This window comes from Megalops cyprinoides, chromosome 17 (assembly GCF_013368585.1).
Source record: "Megalops cyprinoides isolate fMegCyp1 chromosome 17, fMegCyp1.pri, whole genome shotgun sequence".
Taxonomy (NCBI): domain Eukaryota; kingdom Metazoa; phylum Chordata; class Actinopteri; order Elopiformes; family Megalopidae; genus Megalops; species Megalops cyprinoides.
In genome coordinates, this window is record NC_050599.1 from 21,918,596 (window position 1) to 21,943,951 (window position 25,356).

At 41.5% G+C, this 25,356-nt stretch overlaps 2 protein-coding genes across 2 annotated transcripts; both read left to right on the forward strand.

Moving 5' to 3' along the window:
* The first annotated feature begins 323 nt into the window (after positions 1 to 323).
* Positions 324 to 2,831, forward strand: paqr8 (progestin and adipoQ receptor family member VIII). The gene is made up of 2 exons (XM_036549999.1): positions 324 to 380; positions 1,566 to 2,831. The coding sequence occupies exon 2, from the start codon at positions 1,755 to 1,757 to the stop codon at positions 2,814 to 2,816; it is 1,062 nt and encodes a 353-aa protein (XP_036405892.1). The 5' UTR covers positions 324 to 380; positions 1,566 to 1,754; the 3' UTR covers positions 2,817 to 2,831.
* Positions 2,832 to 9,709: 6,878 nt separating this feature from the next.
* LOC118792547 (defective in tip formation protein A-like) lies at positions 9,710 to 23,763 on the forward strand. The gene is made up of 6 exons (XM_036550426.1): positions 9,710 to 9,900; positions 16,353 to 16,509; positions 17,994 to 18,054; positions 20,186 to 20,255; positions 21,024 to 21,128; positions 22,129 to 23,763. The coding sequence occupies exons 2-6, from the start codon at positions 16,376 to 16,378 to the stop codon at positions 22,884 to 22,886; spliced, it is 1,128 nt and encodes a 375-aa protein (XP_036406319.1). The 5' UTR covers positions 9,710 to 9,900; positions 16,353 to 16,375; the 3' UTR covers positions 22,887 to 23,763.
* Positions 23,764 to 25,356: the final 1,593 nt, after the last annotated feature.

Sequence of the window (25,356 nt, forward strand, 5' to 3'; positions counted from 1 at the left end):
GAAATATTGCACACACTCTAAAGCACACCAAGCTATTTGCACTTTAATATAACTCGGCGGCCCTGCTGGACAAACGTGAAAAATTCTAAGAAAACGATGTTAAAGTTTCTTTAACATTTCTCCTTGCGCAGCGCCAGAAAAAGGACGAAAGAAACCCGAAACAACAGTATTCGCACTTTTTGAGAATTAAATGTCGTGACTCTTAATCGCGACACGCGTTCCCTGTTGCCATAGGGGATATGATTGAAGAGGACGGGAGGTTCAACTGTGCATGCGCGACTACGTCTGGAAGGGGCTTGAAGCCAAAGTTACGTGCTGCTACTTCTACCATTTCTGCTGGATCAGATTTACAGGTGTGTCGTCGAAACGGGGAGAGACAAGTAAGCGAGCTCATCTTTCCAAACTCCACATTATCAGTCAAAATGACATCAGTGGTTGCTTTGTATACTTTCATATTACTGTCGATATAATGTTTTCTTCATTTGGCAAATTCTGAATCCTTAAGAAGGTTGTGAGTTTGCACTTGAGTTTATTGCGTTAATGGTCTTCTGCAGGTACTATGGAAGTTAAAAATTCAAACATATTTTCATATTTTATTTAATAATTCAGTCACAGTGTCTTGTAGCAGACAGCAGATATGGGCAATGTAAATCTCTTCAACAGTGGAGTTACATTTATTTTAAAAATAATAAAAAGACAATCTAAATTTGCTGTCTGAATTGTGTAAAATCATTGCTGAACTCGGTAAGACACTACTATACTATCTACTGACCGCTGTGCGTCCAACTGTCGGAAGTTGGTAACTGAAATCACAAGGTGTGTAAATTTATAGTGAGGGTTTTTTGTTTTTTTGTTTGTTTTTGAAACAAGCCGTTTTTTCCGAAAAGATTTTATCCTAATACACTGGTAAGATTTTTTTTTTTTTACCTGAAGTTGCAAGAAGAATGATGACGATGATTGTCTTTGGAATCTTTGGCATGTGAGACGAATGTGTTTCAAGAACGTATAACATGAATTTTAAAAAAGCAATCAGGACAAGCATGTTCAGTCTGCGCAGCGCAGTGCCGCCATTCAACCGAAAACGACCTATCAACTTCACGCTATCATGCAACTGAGTCATCGGTGTGTTGCGTGTTTCATTGTTGTGGTTGCTGCTAAGCAAGCGCTCTCCAGAACCAACACCTATAATCAAATAAGGCTCATTTAACACTGCACCCGTAAGAACTGGACTGAACTTGTGTGAATGGTTTCAGCAGGTGCAGCGAATTGTTTGTGCTTTATTTGTCAAGCCGGGTGTGTAGGTTTCATTCAAAGAAAATGAGGTGGAAGAGATAAAGATTGCTGGACTGATTGCATGTTTGTTTCTGAAATACAGGGCCTGATTCCTCACTGCTTGGACTGCAGTTAGTTTGATATATGCACAATCACGTGAAGACTGTTCTTTTAAAGCATTTGTCCTCACAGACCTATTGTTGAAAAGAGGCAGGTCTTCTTGCCTTGCAAAAACAAATTCCTGCTGTCTGTCTTCATGGTGTCTGACTGGTTTTGTGGGTTTTGTTCCACAGCACAGCTGGAGGGATCCACCCCTGTCCCCACACCCGCTCCCACTCTTCCATTTGCCTCCCTCTCACTGTCCCACTGTCCCACCCGCTGTCCCTTCTCTGTCCCCAACTCCTACTGTCCCATCCACTGTCCCCTCACTGTGCCAGCTCTCCCTCTGTCCCCTCTCTGTCCTTCCTGGGGTCGCTCTCGCCATGTCCAGTGCAGCCCTGGAGCGTCTCAGCACCCTGTCGCTGAGCGTGCAGCAGCTGGTCCGCCTGCCCCGGCTCCTGGACGCCCTCCCCTCCCCCCCCTCCCAGAGGGGCACGGTGCGGGCGTCGGACGTGCCCAGCCTGTTCCGGGAGCCCTACATCCTGACAGGCTACCGGCCGGTCGGGCAGAGCTGGCGCTACTACCTCCTGAGCCTCTTCCAGAGGCACAACGAGACTCTGAACGTGTGGACCCACCTGGTGGCGGTGCCGGCGGTGCTGCTGCGCTTCTGGGCCCTGGCGGGGGCGCGGGGCGTGACGCTGGACGTGGCCTCGCTGCCCCTCGCCCTCTATGTGCTGTCGGCCCTCACCTACCTGAGCTGCAGTGTGGCCGCCCACCTCCTGCAGTCTCACTCGGAGCTGGCCCACTACACTCTCTTTTTCCTGGACTACGTGGGCGTGTGCGTCTACCAGTACGGCTGCTCCCTGGCGCACTACTTCTACAGCTCTGAGCGCGCGTGGCGGGACAGCCAGGTGGGGGCGCTGTTCCTGCCCGGCGCCGCATTCCTCGGCTGGCTCTCCTGCGCCGGCTGCTGCTTCGCCAAGTTCCGCTACCGCCGGCCGTACCCGCTGTGGCGGAAGGTGTACCAGCTGATCCCCACGGGCCTGGCGTACGTGCTGGACATCAGCCCCGTGGCGCACCGCCTGGCCACCGGCTCCTGGGCCGAGCCGGCGCTCACCTTCCACGCCCTGCAGGTGGCCTTCTTCCTGCTGGCCGCCTTCTTCTTCTCCTGCCCCGTGCCCGAGCGCTTCCTCCCGGGCCGCTGCGACATCGTGGGCCACGGCCACCAGGTCTTCCACGTCTTCCTGTCGCTCTGCACTCTGTGCCAGCTGGAGGCGGTGTTCGAGGACTACCTGTCGTGCCGGGACGCCGTGGCGCGGGTGCACGGGGAAGGGCGCCTCCTGCTGGCCTGCGGCTCCTTCCCCGTGCTGGTGCTCTGCAGCGCGCTGACCGCGGCGGCCCTGCGCCGGAGCGTAAAGAGGAGACTGAAGGTCAGGCAGGAGTAAAGGAGGAGGAGGAGAGAGGGGCAGCAGAGCGGAGCTGGGAGAAGCAGAGGGAGAGAGGACTCACAGCTGGAGGAGCGGGATGGAGGGGTGTGGAGAGGAGAGCAGGAGAACGAACATGAGGAGAGGAGTGAAAGACAGTTCCACTGACACCATGGGAAAAAAGCTGAATCAAATGATTCACAAATTCACAAATCTTAAAGGCATATACATGTATGCTGGTAAACACTACATAAATACATGCATATATACTGGAAGGATTATATAGGTCTTGAATACGTAGATCAACACTGAAAATGTCAGAATGTAGCCTGCATTAATGTAACATTTTTCCGTTTTTGCCTGAATATTTTCAGCATGTTTTTAAGGGTACTATGAGAGAAAGAATCTTAGTTTTTGTTTGCAAACAGCCCCAATTTGCTGCATAGATAGTCACAGTAAATCCCATAAAGTGTTCATGGACAATTAAACAGGGCTGTTTAACCTGTAGTCTGCTTGATGTTAGAGACCTGGGCAGACAGGAGTAGTGATGGAGATCTACTTTTTGGGTCGGCTTAGACGTCCCAGACGAAGCGTGAGTGGTCCAGCACGGTCTGAAGCTGTTCAGGGACACCACAAATCTGGATTAGGCTTTGCTGTAACGAGGCCCTTTAGTACTGGACAGGGCAGGCTAACAAAGACGTCTGTTTTATTGAGTGTTAACACAAAGCCCAGATTTTCTCAAAGAAATGCTGGGGGGAACTTTGTAGTTCCAAGTGGTACCAAATCCTATTACTGGAGAGAGAGGGGTGGGATTACGGATGGAGGCACAGTTCTCCAGAACCCAGAGTACTTTGGGTTTTATGGAGGTTGGGGAGGGACACTGAACTGGATCAGAGAAAGAACAGGGGCGGGTGCGATGCTAGAGGCTGTTATCATGCTAAGTGGGTAATATTATATCCTTTCCAAAGTGTTTACTAACCGTAGGTAATTATCATGCCGTTCGAATAGCTGAACAGTTGTGACAGAATTATGGCACTACCCCAAACGTTACATTTGGCCCCTTTTTAAAGAAGAGGCAAAATATTTGTTACCAAGTACCTCAGTGTTTGCTGTGTGGAATAACGTACCTCTTAAATACACTACAATGTGTAAAATAAAGGTATGGTGGGGTTGTAGTTGGTGCTGATGGGCATTGTAATTGGTTGTGTTCTCATAACCAGTGGACACTTGGAGGACACCTTAAGACTATCACACAGAGAAAAGACAGTTTCCTCATGCTCATGGGCCAGTCACAGTCACTGTGGCTCAGATTCTGTGTTTTTTGTCTATTTGTACACAACTTTTACTCAACATTGAGGACAAAGTGCATTGTGGTTACATTGAATCTGGGCCTTGCGTATGTAAAGCCTCGCTCTATGTGTGTGTGTCTGTGTGTGTCTGTGTTTCTTCTGCCTGTAAGTGTGTGGAGAATCGTGGGCTTCCTCACACCTGGCAGTGCATTGTGTGCACAGCATTTATTATGCCAGCCATTTGTATTGTGTAACTGATGCAATTATTTACATGGGAAAAAAGACAATTACACATAACAATATGCACCAAATGGAACACCATACTTGAGAATAGAGGAGTGATGTCACTATTTTCTAAATGAATTATGCACATTCACAATACTGTGCATTGTAAATATAGAGTATGTTGCATAAAGTTCCTTTGTAATCCAATTGTTAACATAATGCATTAAATTAGAATAACAGATATAGGTCTTTTAATAAAATCTAAAGCTTAATATAACTGATTTATTTTGTTAAATAAAATAAATTGTTAGTATTTATCTAAATGTATGCAATGTATTTCATACCACAAGTTTCCTATGCAAGTGGATGTGCAATAAATGTATTATTTTTTGAACCATAAAAAATAGCCTATACAATGACATAAATGATTAATGATATTGACTAAAATGTACATGAGCCATTAACAATAAAGTGTTGTATTCTGTATGAAATCTGGAGTAATTTGTTAGTGTAACTGTAGTTATGAAAAAATGTCACTGGCATTGTTCAATGAGGTTTTTAATACGTGTGAATTCCATAAATTTAACAGCATGAATTTTGCCTGCTTTTGAATAGATTTGGCCAGCTATAAAGGCAAACCTTTCGCCAGAAAGGACGAAGCCAGAAGTACCAAGGGACGCTACAATACACTGACTTCTGCTATTTGGTTGCTCTGTTTAGTCAGCAGTAGGGAACATTCCCAATTATCCTCAGCCCTCCAGAGTCAAGACCTCTTTCACGACGAACAAGCTTTTTATTGTGCATTGTAGCAGCGCTTACATGAAAACGTGATCGTATGAGTTTAGCCAGTTTGTTCTGGGAAAAGCATTCACTGAGATTTGTGAGTGGGAGAACTTGGCTTCCAAAGCTGCGCAGTTGGATGGAGAGCGTGGCTTTAGGCTTTTTAGTGCTCCTGGAGATGGAAAGAGTACGTTGATTAGTGCTGTAATCCGTTAATATTGTGTGGCTAGCAGGCAGTGTGAAATCACATTGACTTGTGAGCAATGACTACAACGTAGCAGGTCACTCTTACCTTTTATAAAACCCATCTCACTCCTGCCTATAGAGCTTCATACTCTGTAACCTGTACTGTATTTGTGTTACAGAGGGATGTGATTCCAGTTAAGACAGTACAGTCTGACATTTACATTAAACAGTTCTGCTGTCAACGGTGGCTAATTCCTGTCTGCAACACTAAACTGTTAGCCCGGAGGCAATCTCTAAACTGAACTTCCATGCACGCAATTTTTAACTTCCCTAATCCAAGATCCATCACTAATTTAATAATAACTGATATTTTCTTTTTGTTACAATAGGATTGTTTTGTCTTTATTTTCTTTTGTGTCAAAAATTAATCAGTGCATTAACTGTTATTAACAGAAATATGTCAAAGACAAAGCTCTAAACGTCAAGGAAAGCATGTAGGTTGACCAAGGAGGTGTACAGCAAGAGAGAACATGGCATGAAGCCCTCACTGAATCCTTTGGTTACCAACCACACTGTCTCATTTTCTCCTTTTTCCCTGTAATTGGCATGTTAGTTTCATTCGTTCCTGCAAAAATTTACACTGGCTTTGTACAGCTCCCATTCATTTAAGTATCCTCTTGGACCCTCCCAGGTATCCCCCCCCATACCTACCTACCCCCACCTAACTGCCAGCTACATCCTGGGTGGGTTGTTGGTGTTCCTCCCATACTGGTATTATCCTATGAATGGTGTGAAAACTCCACATTACAAAAGCCTCACACAAGCACTGGTTTGTGTGGGACTACTTGAGGTACACCCACCCTGAGTAAACCCTACCCATTCTCCACCCAGACCCATCTTTAAATCAGTACCTCATAGTTCTGCTAAACACTGAGCGCTTGGAGTATCACATGTAAACTGGTCATATTAGCACTTTCATATATCAGTGAAAGGGGTGTGCTATTCAGGCTGAAATCTGTATACTTACCATAGATTTCACTCTATCAGTTTGCGGTTTACTGTCTACATTTCAGTCGCAGATATCTTTGTAGGGTCAAGTCCCAGACCTATAAAATCCTCAGATGGTGCAAAGCTGTATAAAAATATTCAGATTAATTTGTAACCCCTTAAGCAGCATCTGCAGTGCATCAGAGACATCTGATGCCTTTTTTTAAAAGTTCCCTCCATTTGATATCCAATTAGATGGTTGTTAAAATTGAAATAATCATGCAGCAAATTTCAGCAGAATTCCACATGGTTGTGAAGCATTTTCATATAACTTGTGAAGTCCTGCTTTACTTTATGTGCAGTTATTCCAATAACAACTTGAATGTAACTTTTAAATGATCTAAAATGCACACCAAGCATGCTCTAAACCTTTTCAGGTGATTAGTCTACACAAAATGATCTTATTAAGTTGCTTTTTCAAGTATTAGCTTTCTGCAGAGTTTTTAGAGACATGTTCTAGGTTAATTTAGCCATACATATTGTATTATATATAATGTGTACAGTATACATACAATGTGGACAGCTCCATATCCAATTTCTTTTTCTCTTTAACTCTTTAAGAATTGACCTCTAGGGGGCAGTATTCGTCCCATGCAATATAAAGATGAATTACAAGAAATAGCAAGAGACGCTTCATAAATGAAGAAATAGTAATGAATTTGATACCGAGATTTATGGCATGTATTGGTGAAGGTAAAAGCAGATGAAAAGTCATACAGTACAACCTGCAAGACAACGTGTAAACCGAATACTGTTAGCATTACAGTACCATTTCAATTTTCAGAGTGCTCACTGTTTTTTTTTTTTTTTTACCTTACTTAAACAATGAAACCAGTAAGAAAATTGACAGTATATGCAGAGTTTGTCTGCATTTTAACTTTTGAATTAGAAAAAGTTCTCTCTGGTAGCATCACTATGAACTGTGAACAGTGGAACTTCATGTCACTGAGCAAAACCAATGACCTTGTCAACACCTTTTGGTTGTTCATCAGCATCAATCTTTAATAGTGTTGCCATGCAAGTTGCCCCCTTCCTCACATTGTAATTTATTATTTATGTTCACTATGATTGCTAAAATAATACTATCTATTTATACACAATTACTGATGGTATTCAAGTTTATTAATTTATTATTTACTGTAATATCTGTGTTGCGATATTTGGGTGATCCAACATTTTTGTTTTTCACATTCATATTTTCTAAGGGTTCATGGCACAATTTGTCAAATGCCTAGTACTGAAGGAAGTCAACTCAACAATGAAGATCCTCCTCTTGAGGGGGACAATCAGCACAAGGAGAGCTCAAAAACTGGATTCACAGCAGAATCTTCTCTCAGTTGCCTCAGAGCTTCCAAAAAGGGCTCAGACAAGCAGGCACTAGAGATTAGGATGGATTGAAAGTAATTTCTGCTCACAATCCTTGTCAAGCTTCTGAAGACAAGTCTATTACACCATTTACTCATCAGAAACATGGAGTTCCTGGACCCAAGACAAAGGTTTGCATCCAAAGCCTGTGCATGCAAACAATGAAAAGGATCCAACATACACTCATCTCTGCCAATCAAGTGCAGGAATAACTGTGCTGAGTTTGCCCAGTTTTGTGAAGTAACCATGTGACCATGGGTCATGGGTCATGGGTCCAAACCTGCATTCTCAAAGCTACAGGTCATAGTATAAAGGCTGCTGGTCTTATTTCATCGGCATGCAAGTGTTGAGAGATGATTCTTCATCAATAAGGAGGCTGTGGTGGAGAATTTGAAAGAGGAGCTGCTGGTAGCTCAGGGCATGATTGTTAATATGTTAGAGCAGTTGGTTGAATTACCAAGGTCCAGATCACTAAAGAGCTGTTGATACCAGCTGCCGGAGCAATGCAGAAGCATCATGCATTGACCTGAAGGTCTGTTAGATGGCTGGATGACCTGAAAGTGAAGAAAGCCAGAATGGAAGCTGCTGTGAAGGTGTGTAAAAAATCAGCTGATGAGCATGCCAACAAAGTAAAAGCCACAGGCAAGCTGATATTGATAGTAAAATTTAACAGTTTTCACTGCACTGCGAAGGAAAAAAAAACATGTCTGCTTAATACTGAAACAGAAATTCAGGAGAAACTTAACAAATGAAAAAATAACTAATCTAGCAAGTTCAATGTGTATCCTTCCGTATATTTGATTTGCAATGCTTTTACATTTAGAAGTAAGTTACCAGTTTCATGGCAGCAGGGCCTTTATTGTGAAAAATAATTAGCTTTGTGACAGCAGCACTTTTATTAAAAATCACCAAGCTTGAGGAGGATGGACTTTTATTTTGGAAAATGAGTCACCTGTCTTTAAAAACAGATTCCTACAAACACCCTCCTCCTCCCCAACATAGGCACATTCTTTCATTTGAAATAAAAACAGTTTTGAAATTAATGTTGCTTGTCATTATTGCAATACAACAACAGAACATTACATTTAATAACGTCCCATACAGTAGAGCAGTAATACGATGGTAACAATATGACAAGGGAAGTGAGAAGTGACTAGAAACTAGTAGCCCAGAAGTGATAGAAATACAAGATGTGCTACATTAAGACTGATATATCAGATTAACCACCCTCTGAGATCCTCCTTAGTCTTGTACTTGTATGTTTCATCATCTCCAGAAATGGGTAATCTCACAAAGTAAGCATTTGACTGCTTTTTTTCTGAGAAGCGGGCCAGTTCCAAACCAGTTTTTGCACCCACAACTTACCCACACTTTGTACACCAATATTGTTACATGGGAAAAAAAATCTTATTACTTATTACTATGTTTTTTGTTCTCTTTCTCAAAGTATCAGTCATGGAATTTTGTATTTCAGTCAAGAAGACACCATGGAATGTTTTTGTAGTTTCATTGGTCAAAATGTGTTTTATGACTTTCTTTTACACAATCACACCTTACACAGAGGCTGTCTGTGGTAGACAGGAAAATCAGGTAATGCTCAACATGTGGGGGAAAGGAGGTGAGACCTTCAGGTAAACCACCAGTCAACCACTGTTTCCGGGGAAGGAACAATGATGTACTTTGGGCTGCATCCACTGTTTGATGATGATAATTTGACCAATAAATGCAAATCTCACAATCTCAACACCAGTTAGGCTCTAGAAATAGCAAGAACCTATAGCTTCTAGGAACATATTCAAATCTCTGGGGGGGAGAAAAACATATGCAAATCTCCCAGGAGAACTGGAAGCAACCATATCTGAACTCAGATCAGCTGGGCCCATGGTAATGCAGAAAGAAAGAGAGAGACAGAGAGAGAGAGGTGTGACGCAAGGTAGGCCATGAGCAGCAGAGAACGAGGAAGTGCTCTGGGTCAAAGTTTTCTGTCAGAGCTCTCAGGCACCGCACTGCACGTCAGTCACACAGCGAGTGGCAGGAGGCGGAGAGCGAGCAGGAAGCCACCAACGGCAAACTAGCAGCGGCACAACCAAGCTGACAGGCGGGGTGCAGGCACCTAGGCGTTACCGGCCTCAGGGGGAGGACGCACCTTGCGCGACACCGTGCCGCGAGGGCTGAGGTCAGGGGGGGAGAACCTGTCTCTTACAGGACACACGGTGAGTACCTTCACCTCTCCGCTTATCTCAGCTGTGCTGAGCTTCGGCCTGCTGCCCCCAGCTTTCTCTTTCTCTGCCTGACCATATCATGGTTCTATAAATCTGATATTAATCTGCTCACATGAAAAAAATCACCATATTTATTCTATCACTATATACATATAGCTCTATACATAAGTACATACATCTATACATAAGTGCTTATATATATATTGTGTGTGTGTGTGTGTGTGTGTGTGTGTGTGTGTGTGTATGTATGTGTGTGTGTGTGTTTGTGTGTGTGTGTGTGTATACACACACATACACACACAATTCAATTCCCAGGTAGGCCACTGCTGCCGTTGTGCTAGGTGCTTAACCCAAATTGCCTCAGTAAATATCCAGCTGTACAAAGGGATAACCTATTTAAAAATCTAAGTTATATGTAAAACATCTGACGTGCTAAATGTGATAGAATCCATGCACAGAGTTTAAGATAAACTGGAGTTTGTTGAACCCTTTCATGGGGTAGTAACAAGATGGTAAGGTGAAGTCTTGAGTTGTGCTTGCTCTTTACAGAAACTGTTCCCATATTATGCCAATATTACATCAGGAGCAGTTTGGCTGATGTGACACAGCAGTTAGATTGATGTTCCATGAGCAAGAAAGATTTGCTTCATCTGAAGATTTGCTTCATTTGAAAACCAAGTAGGTTCACGTAGGCATGATCTAAGAGACAGGTGTGCTACCTTACAAAACACTACGGCCCTGTGCACACTCAGAGGAATGGAAACCTTTATTAATTGGCTTATTACCTCATATAAGAACTCATATAATTAATCTTATGGATATTGCAACGAGCAAGTAACTGCTGGTTAATTGTTATATTGTCTTATGTGTCCCAGTTGTAACAGGTTATAGAACTTAATGGGTAATGTAGTGTGACCAGCAGCGACATGATAGTTATTCTTGCATGCAAAAAACCAAAACAAAACAAAAAAGATTAGTTTCAAGTATTTTGTGAAACGTATGTTTTTACAAATATAAATCTAATAAAAAAATAATTTTAATAGTTAGTACTTCTTTCTTTTTACTTGTTATGGTCTTATCAAGGGTGTGTTCCAATGGATTGGCTGACTGAGATGGACGGATCTTTTTAAAAGAGAGGAAATGCAATATGAGAATGCTTCCTCGCGGAGAGGTGACATATGTGAGTGTAGTTTGTATACGCTGGTTTCTCATTTTGAAAGTTTAGGGAGCAAATTCACAGTTTGCATGCCTTTTAGATACCCATTAAAACCATATGCAAACACTAAGGCATAATATCTCTTTTGGTTGGCATGGCAAAATCTATTGTGTACACTTCCAGATTTTTGTTTTCCTTGTTGGGAAAGGTCTAACATCCCATGTTCAATTATAAAAATAACCCTTTAAAATCATCAGTTTGGAGGCATGCAAATTTTCTGCACACATACCCACATTTCAAATGCGCCTAACCTTTGTTCAAAGTGAGTTTCCATTGTAATGCAAAAGACATTAGAGTAAGTTACACCTGTGCCAGTGAAAAGTGGAAATACCCTGTGATGAGGACGATATGCCAGGTTTGATAGTGGACGTCCACATACTGCAGGCTGTCAGATCATGTAGAACACTGACTGACTTGTCATTTCCAGTTTTACCTGTAGAAACACTTATCCAAATAGATATCTTCTTAAAAAAAACACTATTCAAACAAAATGATGCATGATGTAAATTGAGCTGGCATGCATGATTGCAATATTTTGTGCATGTGTGTGTCTATGACATAAGTATGCATTTAAGAGGGCATGAATTACAATGATACAGTGTGCTGCTATTTTGCATGATCCAGCTGTGAGGTAAACTCAGACAGGCAACAGATAAAGCAATCTATAAAGCACAAAAAGGAAATGGGAGTAGATGCGTACCACAGATTAAAGTGTAAAATAGGTTTTATCTTTTTTTTTTGTTCCGAAAGTCCTCATAAAAGCCTGTTGCTGCAGGATATGGTGAGAGAAGCTAGCACTCTAGCACTTTCATATCCTATTTTGTTCATATGGAGATCAAAAACACATTCAGTTGAATACAATGTTATAAGGATTTTGATTGATTTGCATTTAAAGCACGGGCAATTCCGAAATGAAATTTTAAAATATAAATGCTAAAAAGGGTCACGTCACTAACTGTGTATCAACAAGCGTCAGTGACATACATAGTGTTGAGATCACAAGGGCTTTGCCTACAACATGAAAATGCAATGCAACACACACAACTACACTATTTCAAGCACAATGTATATACATACTGTGAAGTAAACTTCCATATGTTTGTTACATTGCACTACATTACTTCATTTAGCAGACGCTCTTACCCAGAGTGACTTCCAAATAAGTGCATCACTATGCTAAGAGTAGTTATCGCAAAGTATTACAAGAGGTCAGTAAGATACTAAGTTAAGTGCTAAGCTAGTGTAAAGTGCCTTTTTTTGTTTTGAAAATAGGGATCGATGGGATAGATAGAGATAGATAGAGAGGAAGGCAGGCTATAGATACAGCTTGAAAAGATGAGTTTTAAGTTTTCTCTTGAAGGCGCTCAGGAAGTCTGTTGTCTGAATCTCGGCACCAGCGTGGAGCCAGTACTGAGAAGAGGCGGGTTTGAGAACCAGGGGATTCTCTGAGGAAGGGGCAGATTCTGCTGTATTGCGAGAATCTGCTAGTACTGACCATCACTACGCGGTCTGCGTATGTCAGATCACTGTCAGCAGTGACCCCATGGATCTCAATACTCTCAGAGTCTCACCCTGTGGTGTTTTCAGAGTAATTATTAGATGTTCTTATAACCCATTGTTTGTCCGCATGTGACTATTTTTGCTTAAATTTGTGCCAGTGTGCTTTTTTTGTCCATGTTGCATGTGGTTCTTCACTTGCAAACAAAAATACCAACAGGGTGAAGGTTTCATATTTTGAGTTGGAACTAATCTTAAACATGTGGGAGGGTGGTAGGGTTTGTTGTAGCCAGTAGACGCCATTTTAACGTATGCATTACACTGAAAATATCTTGAGATATTTTTGAGATCTCACTGGCTACTGAAACTTGTTTCATCCCAGCACTAGCTTTTATAAAGATGTGAGAACTGCAGATGGAAGCTTGGGCAGGTGTTCTTATTCAGAGCTCCTAACACCCGTGTAAATAATTGTATGTTTTTGCAAAGGAAATGTTAGCTGTCATGTTTCCTCAATAGCTGTCTCTGCTTTATGGCTGAACTTCATAAAATACAGGTCTATGGCTATGTGTGCTGGATGAAGTGTTTTGGGAAAAGAAAAAAAAAGAATATACAGGGCTTTGCACCTTCAAAAAGCAACTACAAAGAAATATTAAACTTAAACTACATTGTGTAGTTTAATTATTGTGTGTATTGTGGTATTGTGTAGTATGTGTACTTGGCTTCCCTTAGTTTGTTGGCTGTCTAGTCAGGTTAGCACAATTTAACTTGTGGTAGGGCTTGAATGGTGTTGTGGTCACACTCACTGATATGGGAGTGTTGTTATCCTGGTCTGATGCTGCTGCTCATTCAACTTGAATGGATACACTTCTTTTCTCTTGTCCTTTAAGTTTCTCCGGATAAGAGCTTCTGTTAAATGAATGCATTGTAATGTAATGCAGTGTAATGTAATGTGTGATCAGTCTTTTTTTCCAAAGGTAAAAAGTCATTTTCACGCTTCACTTTCAGTTCCTTTGGTTGTCTATCAATTCTTGTTAACGGGTGATGTTTCAGCATTCATGAAATTAGCTTGCAAAAAACAGTGAGAAAAGAAAATGCCTCAGTCAGGAAGGTGCTGGCTTTGAACTCTTTGGTAAATTTGGAGCCAGCAGTATCATCTGTTGACAATGACTGGGATTCCACAGTGATGGGGCATACTGGCTTCATTCCACCAGGGATAAGGGTGGGCACGTCGGCCGGGGCACCCTTGTCACAACACGCTCTCAGCACCCATCAGATGCCTGCGAGTTGCACGGATGATATCATTAGATATCTTCCAACTAGATCTCTCTTCACTTCTGTCCACTGTGTGGCTTGTAGCTTGTATAACAGCAGCACCAGCATGTGAAATTATGGAAGAATTGCAGTCACCTTCCAGAGTACAGTGGGTCTGGAATGAGAGGAGCCTAATTTACAATTGGCTATCCCAAAAGAGGGCTGCAAAAAGGGGAAATAAAACAAATAAATAAATATTGCATTTTTGCTGCATCATTCACATTTGTCACCCATGCAAGCTGAAACAGCAACGGCATCATGCTCATTTGACTTTACTGATTTTTGCTGTGCTCAGGTCTATTGCTTTCCAGTGTTCTTCACTGAATTGCTTTTCTCTGTGCAGACATGACCATCAGACAGAAACAAAGAATAAAGAAGTAATTACACAGAAATTATTCAGAGCACTGACTTGATACCAGTTTTTTGTTTCATTTTTAATAATCAGCCAGCTCCACCTGCATATCCTAGGAGTCCACCCATCAGGTGCAGGTTTCATAGTTGAAACTGTCAACAATTATTTAAATGTATAATATTTCATTTAAAGATGTATTTATGCACTGTGCAGAAGTAAATTCCAACTATGAATTTAGAATGATGCATCTGAAGCCATGAAACCATGAAAATCCATGACACCATAAAAAATGTTTTCATTTTCCCAATGAGTTTCTAATGCAGTGTGGCTATATAAGTGTATGTATGTTCAGCACATTAGGGGAAAGGGGGTCAACATATGCAAAAACAACATACTGTGAGAGATTGACAGGGTTTAGCTCAGTGTGTACTAGCGGCTGCATGGGCTGAAATACAATGCACAGCAGCCACAGACTGTAATCACACAATTATTGCAGGTCATACATTGCTAAGCGTGGATGTAAGAAAATAAAGGTTAATCTGTAGGAAGCCTAGGCCCATAAATCCAGGTCAAGTTAAAACAGCAAATGATTCCTTATTAGGCTTTTGAATAGTAAATATACAGGCCTATGACCAGGTACATTAGCTGCTTATGTAACTGTGAGAGGTATACACAGAGTCAAAGAATTTCACAGGTGAGAGATAAATACCTGTAACACTGTTATAATGCTCTCAAACCAAAGTTTGACACAGAATTCACAGTGGTGACATAACAGTTCTGGACATGAAATTGATGAAGATCCGATCAGTCTAAAGGTGGTTATATTGTCATTCAACTATCTGTTGTGGGAGTGTTATAACATTGTGTGGGTATTTATCCTTTTCTTCAATTTACCAGCATATACCATAATAGGATATTTTTAAAACCATACCCACACCCAGCGTTAAGCAGAAAGTCTAAAGTGGTAGACAGTGTGAACTGAGTGCTGCAGTGTGTGATACTACCAAATCGGAGGTTATGAAACTTGCCTCTGCTCCCTCAATGAGCAAAGATACAAATAAAATTATACAAAAAAAAATCCCACACGGCTCTTGATTATGACACCGTACCAAAACAATGGCAAATGAAAATGTGGTCCTCTGTGTCCCTTCATTGGAGAGGGAGGCACAGAAACGTGCCAATGACCATTGTGCTAGGCGGTTGTTTTTTCACATGGTTCACATTCACATCACACTGGGTTGCCCTCCAGAGTTTGTTTGTGTTGTCAGCTATTAGTATAACATTTAACCAATGCGGTCTTGATTGCTCACAGCACAAACACAATCAAGACATTGTCAGAGGCTTTCCCCAGGCTCATCCTCCTTTGTGCCTCTTTTTCCCCACTGTGGTTTAGAACAGGCAACCATTTAGTCTAGAACAGGATGTCATCTTGCGCGGCTAGGCCACGCCACTCAGCGTCAACCCATTTCCTGTGTCTCTGTCAGCCCAATTTTAGGCCATGGTTTTTCTGCCTCTCTGATGTTAGCCTCTCTGTGGGAGGCTAGCCCAGGGTTCAGGTGAGGCTCGGCTTTACTTAATGTTTCCTCAGGACAGGTGTGGATTCTGCACCCAATGTATATTACAACATATCGCATTGTGATATGTTGAGACAATATGCTCTTAGAAGCACAGATATGCCCTTTGAAGTTCATGCTCTGTTTTCTATTTGATGTTTGCCTTGTGGTCTGCAGGCTTCCACTGTGTCTCAGGTTTTGTTTTATGTCTTGACTTGTGCAGCACCGAATGCTGCTCTTGCTTTTGAATTTCTGTGTGACACCATTAGGCGTGTTTTACCTTGTTTTGTTATAGCTGAAAGGATTTAGTTGTGTTTAATTAAATTATTCATTTGCCTAAGGAGTCGTCTTGAGGGATTTACATTTTATGCACTCATTAAGCTGGATGTCTACTGAAGCAATGCAGGTTATCCATTTTGCTCACAAGAACAGCAGAACAACAATACTTTCATGTGGAATTTGAAGTTCCCATAACGCTCTATCCCCAGTGATTTGGCTTGCTGTGTTTTTCCAGCAGGGGGCAGTGAGGGATGCATCATGGCTCCGGTGGGGGCAGGCGTGGCGAGCTGGGCCACCTCAGGATCATCCTCTCCAGAGGTCACCTTCGTTTCTTCCATTCTCTTCCTCATCCTCATGGTCACTCTTCTCGCGATCTGTACTCACTGCAACAGGTGAGTCTCCACTCCATCATTGTCAGTTATGTAGTTCAGCAAAGGAAAATAATGTTGTATTTACCATAAAGGGAAGTTCATTTGACATGCCTAGGTTTAACACAAAAGGGTTTCTGTGGCATTCTGGGGAATGTTCAGTTTGCCCAGTGCACTGCTGGAAAACTGACTGAACCTGATGCATTTGGGTAGATCAACAGAACCCAGAGAGCTATGACAAGACTGGGCACAGCCTCTCCCTCTACCACAGCACACAACACCCATTCACGCTCCAGCTCTCTGGCTTCTGTCAATCTACTCACAATGCACCGAGTTTCCATTCTTTGCAGCCTGTCAGACTGACAGGCTGTGACAGCCGCTGTGAGCTCATCAACTTCTTACACATTCCATATCTGGGCAGGCCAGTTTGTCAGCTGTGGGTATTTCCTGGGAATGGGGTGTGGTCTTGGCATCACCGGGTCAGAGCAGGTGAATGATGTGGGTCGATGCCATGCTCAGATGCCAGAATGACAGCAGCGTGACGGGTTGTGTGTGTGTGTGTGTGTTTATGTCACTACAAAAGAGCACTTTGTCTGCCTGTTTGACCAGGCAATTATGTGTCCATCACCACACGCTGAGTAAAGCCTGAGGGTGTCAATTATGAAAATAAAGCAGAGCCGAATGGAGGAAAACAAAAGCAATTTGACCTGTTTTCCAGATCCCTGCTAGGCCCTCTCAAAAGATGGCACTGAACATGGCTCCCAGATTAGATAAGAGTACAGGGACTCTAGGGATGCAAATTACGCTGAATTGAATCCCTGGCCAGGCAGACTTCTATCTTTCAGAGCTGTGACTGTGCTTAACCCTTTCAGGCATACGGTCACACCGGTGTGATTAGCCTTTTTCGCATACAGCATACCGGTGTGATTAGAATGCTAGGTTGAAAAAATTCTAGGTAACATTAGCTTTGAGGAAACAGTGATTTAACGTTAAAAAATATAGCAAATGCAGCGGTGAAAACTATGAGAAGCTTAATAACGCTAATGAAAACATAATAAACCATGTTCAATGTTTTTCACAACCATGTTAAACCAATTTCACACGCACACTACATAGCATAAAATAAGTCACGTACGAAAGGGTTAATGCTGTGGCCGAGCTGCAGTTCTGCTTACAAACAGCAGAGGACAGGAAGCCTCACAAAGACTTTGCTTCCCACACAACATTTTGCCCCTCTGGAACATCATTGAATCTTTTAAAGTCTCCACTTTCAGTTAGAATTTTCAGTTGATTGTAACTATGGAAATAAGACAGCTTTGTACAAAATCTCAGGCAGCTTTGGAATCTAAAGGCTTTGGGTTAAGAGTTTCTACAGAACCGTCTAAAAATGAAATACCTGGTAACCTGGTAATCATGTTAATTTGTGATAGTTTTTTGTGATGCAATGTTGTTTGTGATTGTGACCTGTACAGTGCTAGTGCTTCACACGTCTCTCTTGTGCTTTTTAGACAGTCATTCGATCTTCAGCACATTGCTAAAGAAGAAAAATCATCCATACTGATACGTATGGTAAGGGTCCAAATGAGCTCACCTCAGTTGAACACCACCCAAATTTGATTGTTTCACATATGGGATGAAGAAATTCAGAAGCAGTGCAAAGATGGGCAAATCTGCACTGAAAGTACACAGTATAACTTTCAGATTCTCTTTCCTGTAAAACAAGGTTCTATAAGTCCTAGTAGCGTAATTTAGGTGTTAAGCACAGAGGCTCAGAAGGAGAATATGTACCATCTTAGATTTGCATTGCCGTGCTGCATTACTCAAAAGCCCATAGATAAAGTACAGGGCAGTGGTTGTTGCACCACATGCATTAAATAAGTTATCTGCAAGCCCGTACCACTCCACATTTCTTCAATAGATCCACCTTGCTGGAGGATTGAGTTAAGCCCTCCAGGCAGCATGAAATAATGGTAGATATATTACACATTCAGACCCATACATCCCTACATTGAGAATCAGATATGTAGAAAATTATTTTCATTCCTCACAGGGACAGTGAAAACTGTAGCTACTAATGTTACTACTAGTAATACTAATGCTATGTACTACCACTAGTAATGCTACTACACTACTACCATGACTACTACTGCCAGTACATCTTTGACGAGTACTACTACTACATGATATAGCAAGCACTAGGTTTACTATTCATCTGAAATGAATGGTCTTCTTGTGTGGGCTTGTGTTGATATGGATGTCTTCTTTTGTGCATGTCCACAGTCTCTGCATTTGTTCAAAGTGTAATTTGTTCAGAATTAAAATAGATGAACATACATGCACTCGCTTAAGGTGGCTACAGTGTCAAGGTACTATAACTGAAATAAATGTGGTTTTTCATCAACATCATAGTCTGATCCCTCACGCATGAGCAGGTGTTTAAAATACCAATAGGGTGGCTCTGAGTTGTAGCTAATCTTATGCATGTGGTATTGGAAGGGTTTTGGTAGCCAATAGCGACTTAGCATGTACTCTAACAATAACCTTCCATTTGAGGTCTGACTGCCTGCGAAAGCTTGTTTTATTCCAATGGAGGATTTAAATAGATGTGTGAATTGCATATGAGAGATGTTTCCACGAAGACAGCCTCCACTTGCAGAACATTCACCACAAGTCTCTGTTCAGTTCAGTTTAAATTAATGATGGTAATCATTCTTCACAGAATCATTTTTGTTTGCCCTGTATTTTACCATTCACGGGAAAGGGCTAACAATATGGTAAAAATGTGATAAGACTGCAATGCTAATTTGCCATTAGCTGAACCTCCTTCACAGAACTTGGTTTGCTACACGGAACAAAGTAACAGTGATTGAAATATAAATAACAACAGAGCTCTGAAGTGCTTTTTTTCATTTTTTAACTTGCAAACTAATTTTGTCGATGTGCTACTTACTGTCAATGTTAAACTCAAAAATAATTTTAACCAGAACTATGTAAAAACAATTTTAGAGGAAAACGGGCGAATTATTTCACTATTAGTTGTGATTCTCTAATTCATGTTGACCTGTATATACCTGTGATACCGTTCTGATAGCTGATATACCGTTCTATTGCATTCATACTGTTGAGTCTACATTAATACGCTTTTCTTATCTAAGTAATCTTGAAATCTAATCAGGGTAGGTTATATTTGAAAGCTAGAAATAGCCATTTTAAGAATGCTGTTTAAAAATGCATTTCAACCATCAGGAAAAAAAAATAAGTGATTATAGAGCCACTACAGACTATGGAACCACCACCTATTTGGTGCCAGCAGTAAGTGACCTAATTGCAGGCATGCTTAATAGGCTTGAGGGAAAAGAGGTCAAAGCATGCAAACAGAATTAAAGAGAATTTTCTTACTCTAGGAGCTTAGCTCTGCGTGTGGTTGTTCGCCCGTGCAGCAACACAATACACACACTGCAATCGATCACCCCCCCAATTCAATTTCTAGATACCTGGAATTCACCCAGTTTGGCTTTCCACTTCCACAGTTAGACAGAGTTTACACCCGTTTCTTTCCTTTCACCACAACCAATTATCACTGCCCCCCACACTGCGGTGTCTGAATAGCTTGTCACAGAAAACATTGTCCAGCAGCACTGCACTCTCAGGTGAAAGGTGCTGCAGCTGTAAAGGCCAGCATTGCACATTCATCTCACAGGTCCGACTGGAGGAGGTTCCTGGAACCAGAGAGAACCCCCGCATTGATGACATCACAAAGGATGAAAAAGGTAGGAGCTCTGTAACAAAGTCAAGTGGCATATTAGCCACAGCCAAGCAAGGCCTTACTAACTGCAGGCTGACATGGTAGGACTTTAGGCTCAGGGCTGGTGATTGTATGTCAGTCTTTTAATTTTAAGAGTATCTTACAGACATTAAGTGGGATTGATTTTTTTTAATTGTATTTTTGTAAAATGTTTTTTTTCTGACTCTTATCTGTTAATCAACATCTGCAAAACAAATAAAAGTGAAATGTAAAAACACTACAATTGACGTTCACGTGAGAAACCTTTACAGCCCTGGTCATTAGTAGGCTTTGGTTGTGGTTGTCAGAAACAGTAGTTTATTTTTAAATAAATAAGCAACTGCTGAGTAATGCCAGACTCATCACATAACCCCTCTGTGGGTTTTTCTTTCCCACTGTGGAGTAACTGAATTTGTCAGTTTCCATCTCTGTTATATACACTCTGTTCCATCCCTGCAGTGATAATTTCTGGGTCTGCAGATTTTATCATTGAACCTGTCAATGTCAAACTCAAAACTAAGTTTAGACGGAATAATGTGAAAACAATTTCCGAGGAAAACGAGCTAATTATTTCATTATTAGCTGTGAGTCACTAGTTGATATTCATCTGTATTCACCTCTCACTCATTCTATTGAATTCATACCATTGAGTCTATATTAACCCTTCTGTGGCTTTTTTCTTTCCAACTGTGGAGAAGTTGTCAGTTTGTTCCTGCTCCTTCTCCATTATAAACACTCTGTTTTGTCCCTGCAGTGTTCAGCCCTACACCTGAAAAGGAAATACCCCATGATTCCTCTCTGCCTGGGGATATGTGGTACAAGCAATGGAGAACACACACAGGAGCACTCCACCAACAAGGCAAGGCTGATTCCTTAATGCTCAAAGGAGCATCAGTTTATGCTCCACATGGGCATGCAACCACAGGTGTTCTACACTCTGGCCAGATAATCAGCTCCTGTGTTGTTTATGAAGCATGAATATCTGGTTGATGTGTAGAATACATGTAAGGAAGTCACATATAGTGAACTCCTCACATGGTGATTTTCTCAGTGCACTGCTTTCAGACTCCCTGTGTTAATAAAAGTTACATCACAAAGAAAACCACATGCATTAGGAAGAGCTGAGAGTCATAGTCAAAAGTCAAAGACAAAATTCCAGTGCCTGAAGAAACAACAGTTTAGAGAATACTGCCACCTGCTGATACCCAATGGTCATTCTCAGCATCACAGTGTCTATTGAACACAAAAGATCGAATGGTTTACAGGCATTAAAGAAGCGTTTGGTTATTCCTCAGACCCGAAAAAACTTGAGTCAATGACCTCTCTTTCAACACAAGGCATCACCCTCATAGCCCTAACCACAGTGACTTCACAATTTCTTTGACTTGTGAAAGTTGACCATAGTTGAACCAACATACAATAGGGAGGTAGCAGCAAGCGAACAATCTCTGTTGATAAGATCCAGAGCGCTTATTTCAAAGTGAGCAAGAGGTAGCTCTCCCTGTGGACCAGCCAGCTGTCAGTGTGAGTAGACGATTGACCTCAGCAACATTTTCACCGTTGTTACTGGATCCTAAATCTAGTGCAGGTTATTCATTATTCATTATATCATTGGGGACCAAATGGCATGTGATTTATTGTCTCTCCTGTTCTTTTAGAGCCAGTTAGAGTCTGCAGAGCAGAGGCATCCAAGAATAATGTCCAAGTGACTGGAGGGTGAAGTGGGGACCGTCAGAGATAACACATTGGGCTCATTCGTTGGATTCCTCCAGCATCTGTTTTTATATCTGACAAAGACAGTGGAGAGGCAGTTTTCCCCTCAATGCTTCTCACTCCTCATTTCTCTGCGTATATTTCAGGTGATATCAACTCAGGGCTGAACCACACCACTCTAAGGGACCCTGGTGTCCTGGCTGGTCCGAAAATCCAGGTGATGCCTGCAATAATGGTAACCCAACAGACTGAAGTGGCACTGGATCTGCAGATGGCCCCTCCCGTGACTTTGAGCCCTACCCAGTATACCCAGAGGTGGAAGGACAACTCACTTAGTCATTCAGAGAGTCTCACCAGCGTACATCATATTAACCATATTAGTGAGTTCTCCCAAAATCCTAATGATTCACTGCAGTGGCCTCAGGACCAAGACCAGCATGACTATGAGAGCCTGGAAGATGTCAGGCAAGCTACCTCAGAGCTCTCTCCCACAACTGTCACTTCTCTAGAGGAGGAGCTAGAGGACCCTGCATACAAGACCATAGAGGAGCTGTCAGAGTCTGACTGCCCCCTGACCCCGCCCCTTCATCGGTCGCAACCACTTGAGGGTGGGCCACATCTTCTAGCCCCGCCCACTGTTGAGGGGCTGGGGGAGGATTTGAGTGGCAGGAGTTTAAATGTTGTGTATGCTAAGGTGAAAAGGAAGAGCAAGAACCTGGAGCAAACGGAGGAGCCCCCTCCCCCACCATCAAACCAACCCCCAGAAGTGGAGGAAGAAAAGGAGGAGGAGGAGGAGAAGGAGGAATCGCCTCCACCCATCCCAAAGAGGGGCTTTGAACTGGATGATGTCTTCTCTACACCGCAGATTAACATTCAGGAAGTTCAACAAAACCAGCAGCACTGACTGACGTGACTTTTGCAGAACTCCATGTTCCTGTCAGGCTATGTCTTGTTCATTCCATGTGCCAGTTCTGTTGTCTTTAATTCTTGCCTGTAAAGATGTTCAGTGAGGCCTGGCGAGAACAGGAAGCAATGTGAATAATCTTTCAGAGATCTAAGGAAAAATGTCTCAGAACCCCAGTCCACTGATTCTCTTCTTTCTTCCTGTACAGTACAGTGGACCACCATGACTCATAGTCCCTGTCTTCTTAACAAGATGGACAATTGTATTTTGCCCTATGGAAATAAGAATTACATGATTACATTAAATAAATAGCTAGTAGCTCCTAGTCCTGGTGAGTAATAATCTAACTTGTTACAGGCCAATCTGGTTCAGATGAGGTGATTTACAGATGGAGAAACATTGAACATTTATTTGGTCCATGACAACAAAACTACATAATGTGACCAATTTAAGAGATTAGAGACAAAATCAAACTCCTTTGAAACTGATTGTGTTCAAAGCTGAGTGTTTAGGTTTGGCCAATCATTGTTTTAGCGGTCAATACTGGAAGGAGGACAGAGTAAGTCATCTTTTTTTCTGGTAGGCTTGACAAAAAGTAAATTAAATCACAGTGTCAGATCAATTCCTCTGCTTTCAAAACTGAAGGGGAACAAAATTAGTTGGATTTCTTGCCAGTCTTGAGGTGAAACCTTGCCATGTGTGCCCTACATTTTCAATCAGTTCGGAAAAGGGAAATATATAATGTGTGACTTTGTTTTATCATAACAGACACACTCTGCATCTGTGTACACCTTTAAGTCCCATCTTAAAATATACTTTTGAAAATACAGTAGCTTGATGTCTTTTATTGATCTTATTTGTTTTATATATCAAATTAATCCCCCATTTTGGTTTCACTTGATGTAAGTATTTTTTTTTGTTATTTAATTGTATTTTTTAATTTCCTAATGGTCAGCATTCTGTATTTTCTCAGCTTCATTATTAGATTTTCCCATCTTTTTGTCTGATCGTTTGCCTGTCCATAATGCACTTTGGGCTGTGTTCATTGTATCACGTGATCAAAAGGCATAGCTGCCAAATGTTCTGAGTGCCACAATACAATGCCATTTTATATATTTTGTGTTTCTCTGTTTTTGTTATTGACTGTTAGTGCAATGTTAATCTCTGCTATGTCTCTTCATTGCTGACACCTAGAAGCCCTGCCCCTTACAACAACAGATCATTATTTTTGGTTCAGTTAGGCGCTCTTCTGCTACACTTGTAGTTCTTTCTAAAAAAGGGATGTGAACTATTAAAAATAGGATAGGAAGTAAAAAGAGGAATGAAGGTCAAAGTGGGAAATATTAAATAAGAAAATCAAAAAAGGATTGTTAAAATCACACACAAACAGACAGACACACACAAACACACAGACACACACACATTGTCCAACCCCAATCTTCACCCCAACTATACTAAGTAAAACTGAGATTCTGATCTAGTATCAGGGTCTAAAAAGAGATAGAGTAAACAACTTAAGTAAAGAGGTCTTGTAAATTGTCCTCATACATTAGTAATGTTCACTAATACATAAAAAATGTAATATTACATATCTGCAACAAATCCATGGATATGGAATGAAAACAATGGAAAGAAGCAGAAAAACGGTTACAAAATCCATTTTTTTGTGATGAAATATTCATGGTGCAGTTCACTGTGTCAAATACATTTTCTGTCTTGTTTATTATGATGAATTTTGAACATTTCTGCATGTGGTCTATTCCTCGACATTAATATAATCAACATAAATATTCACATAAATCCCCGCACTGAGGCTATGCAAACACCCGTAAATCTAATGCTTGTCTTTGCCCTTACCTTGAAAATGCCGCATACAACAGCAGCTCACTTTTCAGGGTTAATAGCATCAGAACAAGTGAAAGCACATCATGCATTAATCAGTCAATCGGTCAATCAGCATTTATTTGGTTCAGTGCCCTTTTCAGTCAGAGTGCTTTCTGGTGCACCGTTTCCAGGGAGAATCAGAAAATAGGAAAAAAAAAAAGAAAACCTGAGTGAGGCCGAATGGAGAAAAATGATTCCCTGACCCCTTGAAAAATGCAATCAAGATCTGAAAAAATCCTGGAAATATGTGAGAAAAGACACACATGTATTTTAGTTATTAAGAATGAGTGACCGTCACTTGATGAGTGATGAGATCATCTGGAAGACACCCTGTACTATACCTGTACTTCCTTTTAAGTCCTATAGGGACCATTTTTGTTCATGTGTTCGGGTACGTGAATGGATGATCCAGAGAGGGTTGGCAGAAGCAGTCAGCAGGTCCCCTTTGTTGCTTGTGCTTATTGGCTAGGTCTGATCGTCACTGCTGTGCATGATGTCAGAGGCTGGCCTGCATTAACCGGTCATTAAATGGAAAACCTTAACACAACTCCACATGTCCAATGTGTAATTAATTACTAAAAAATGT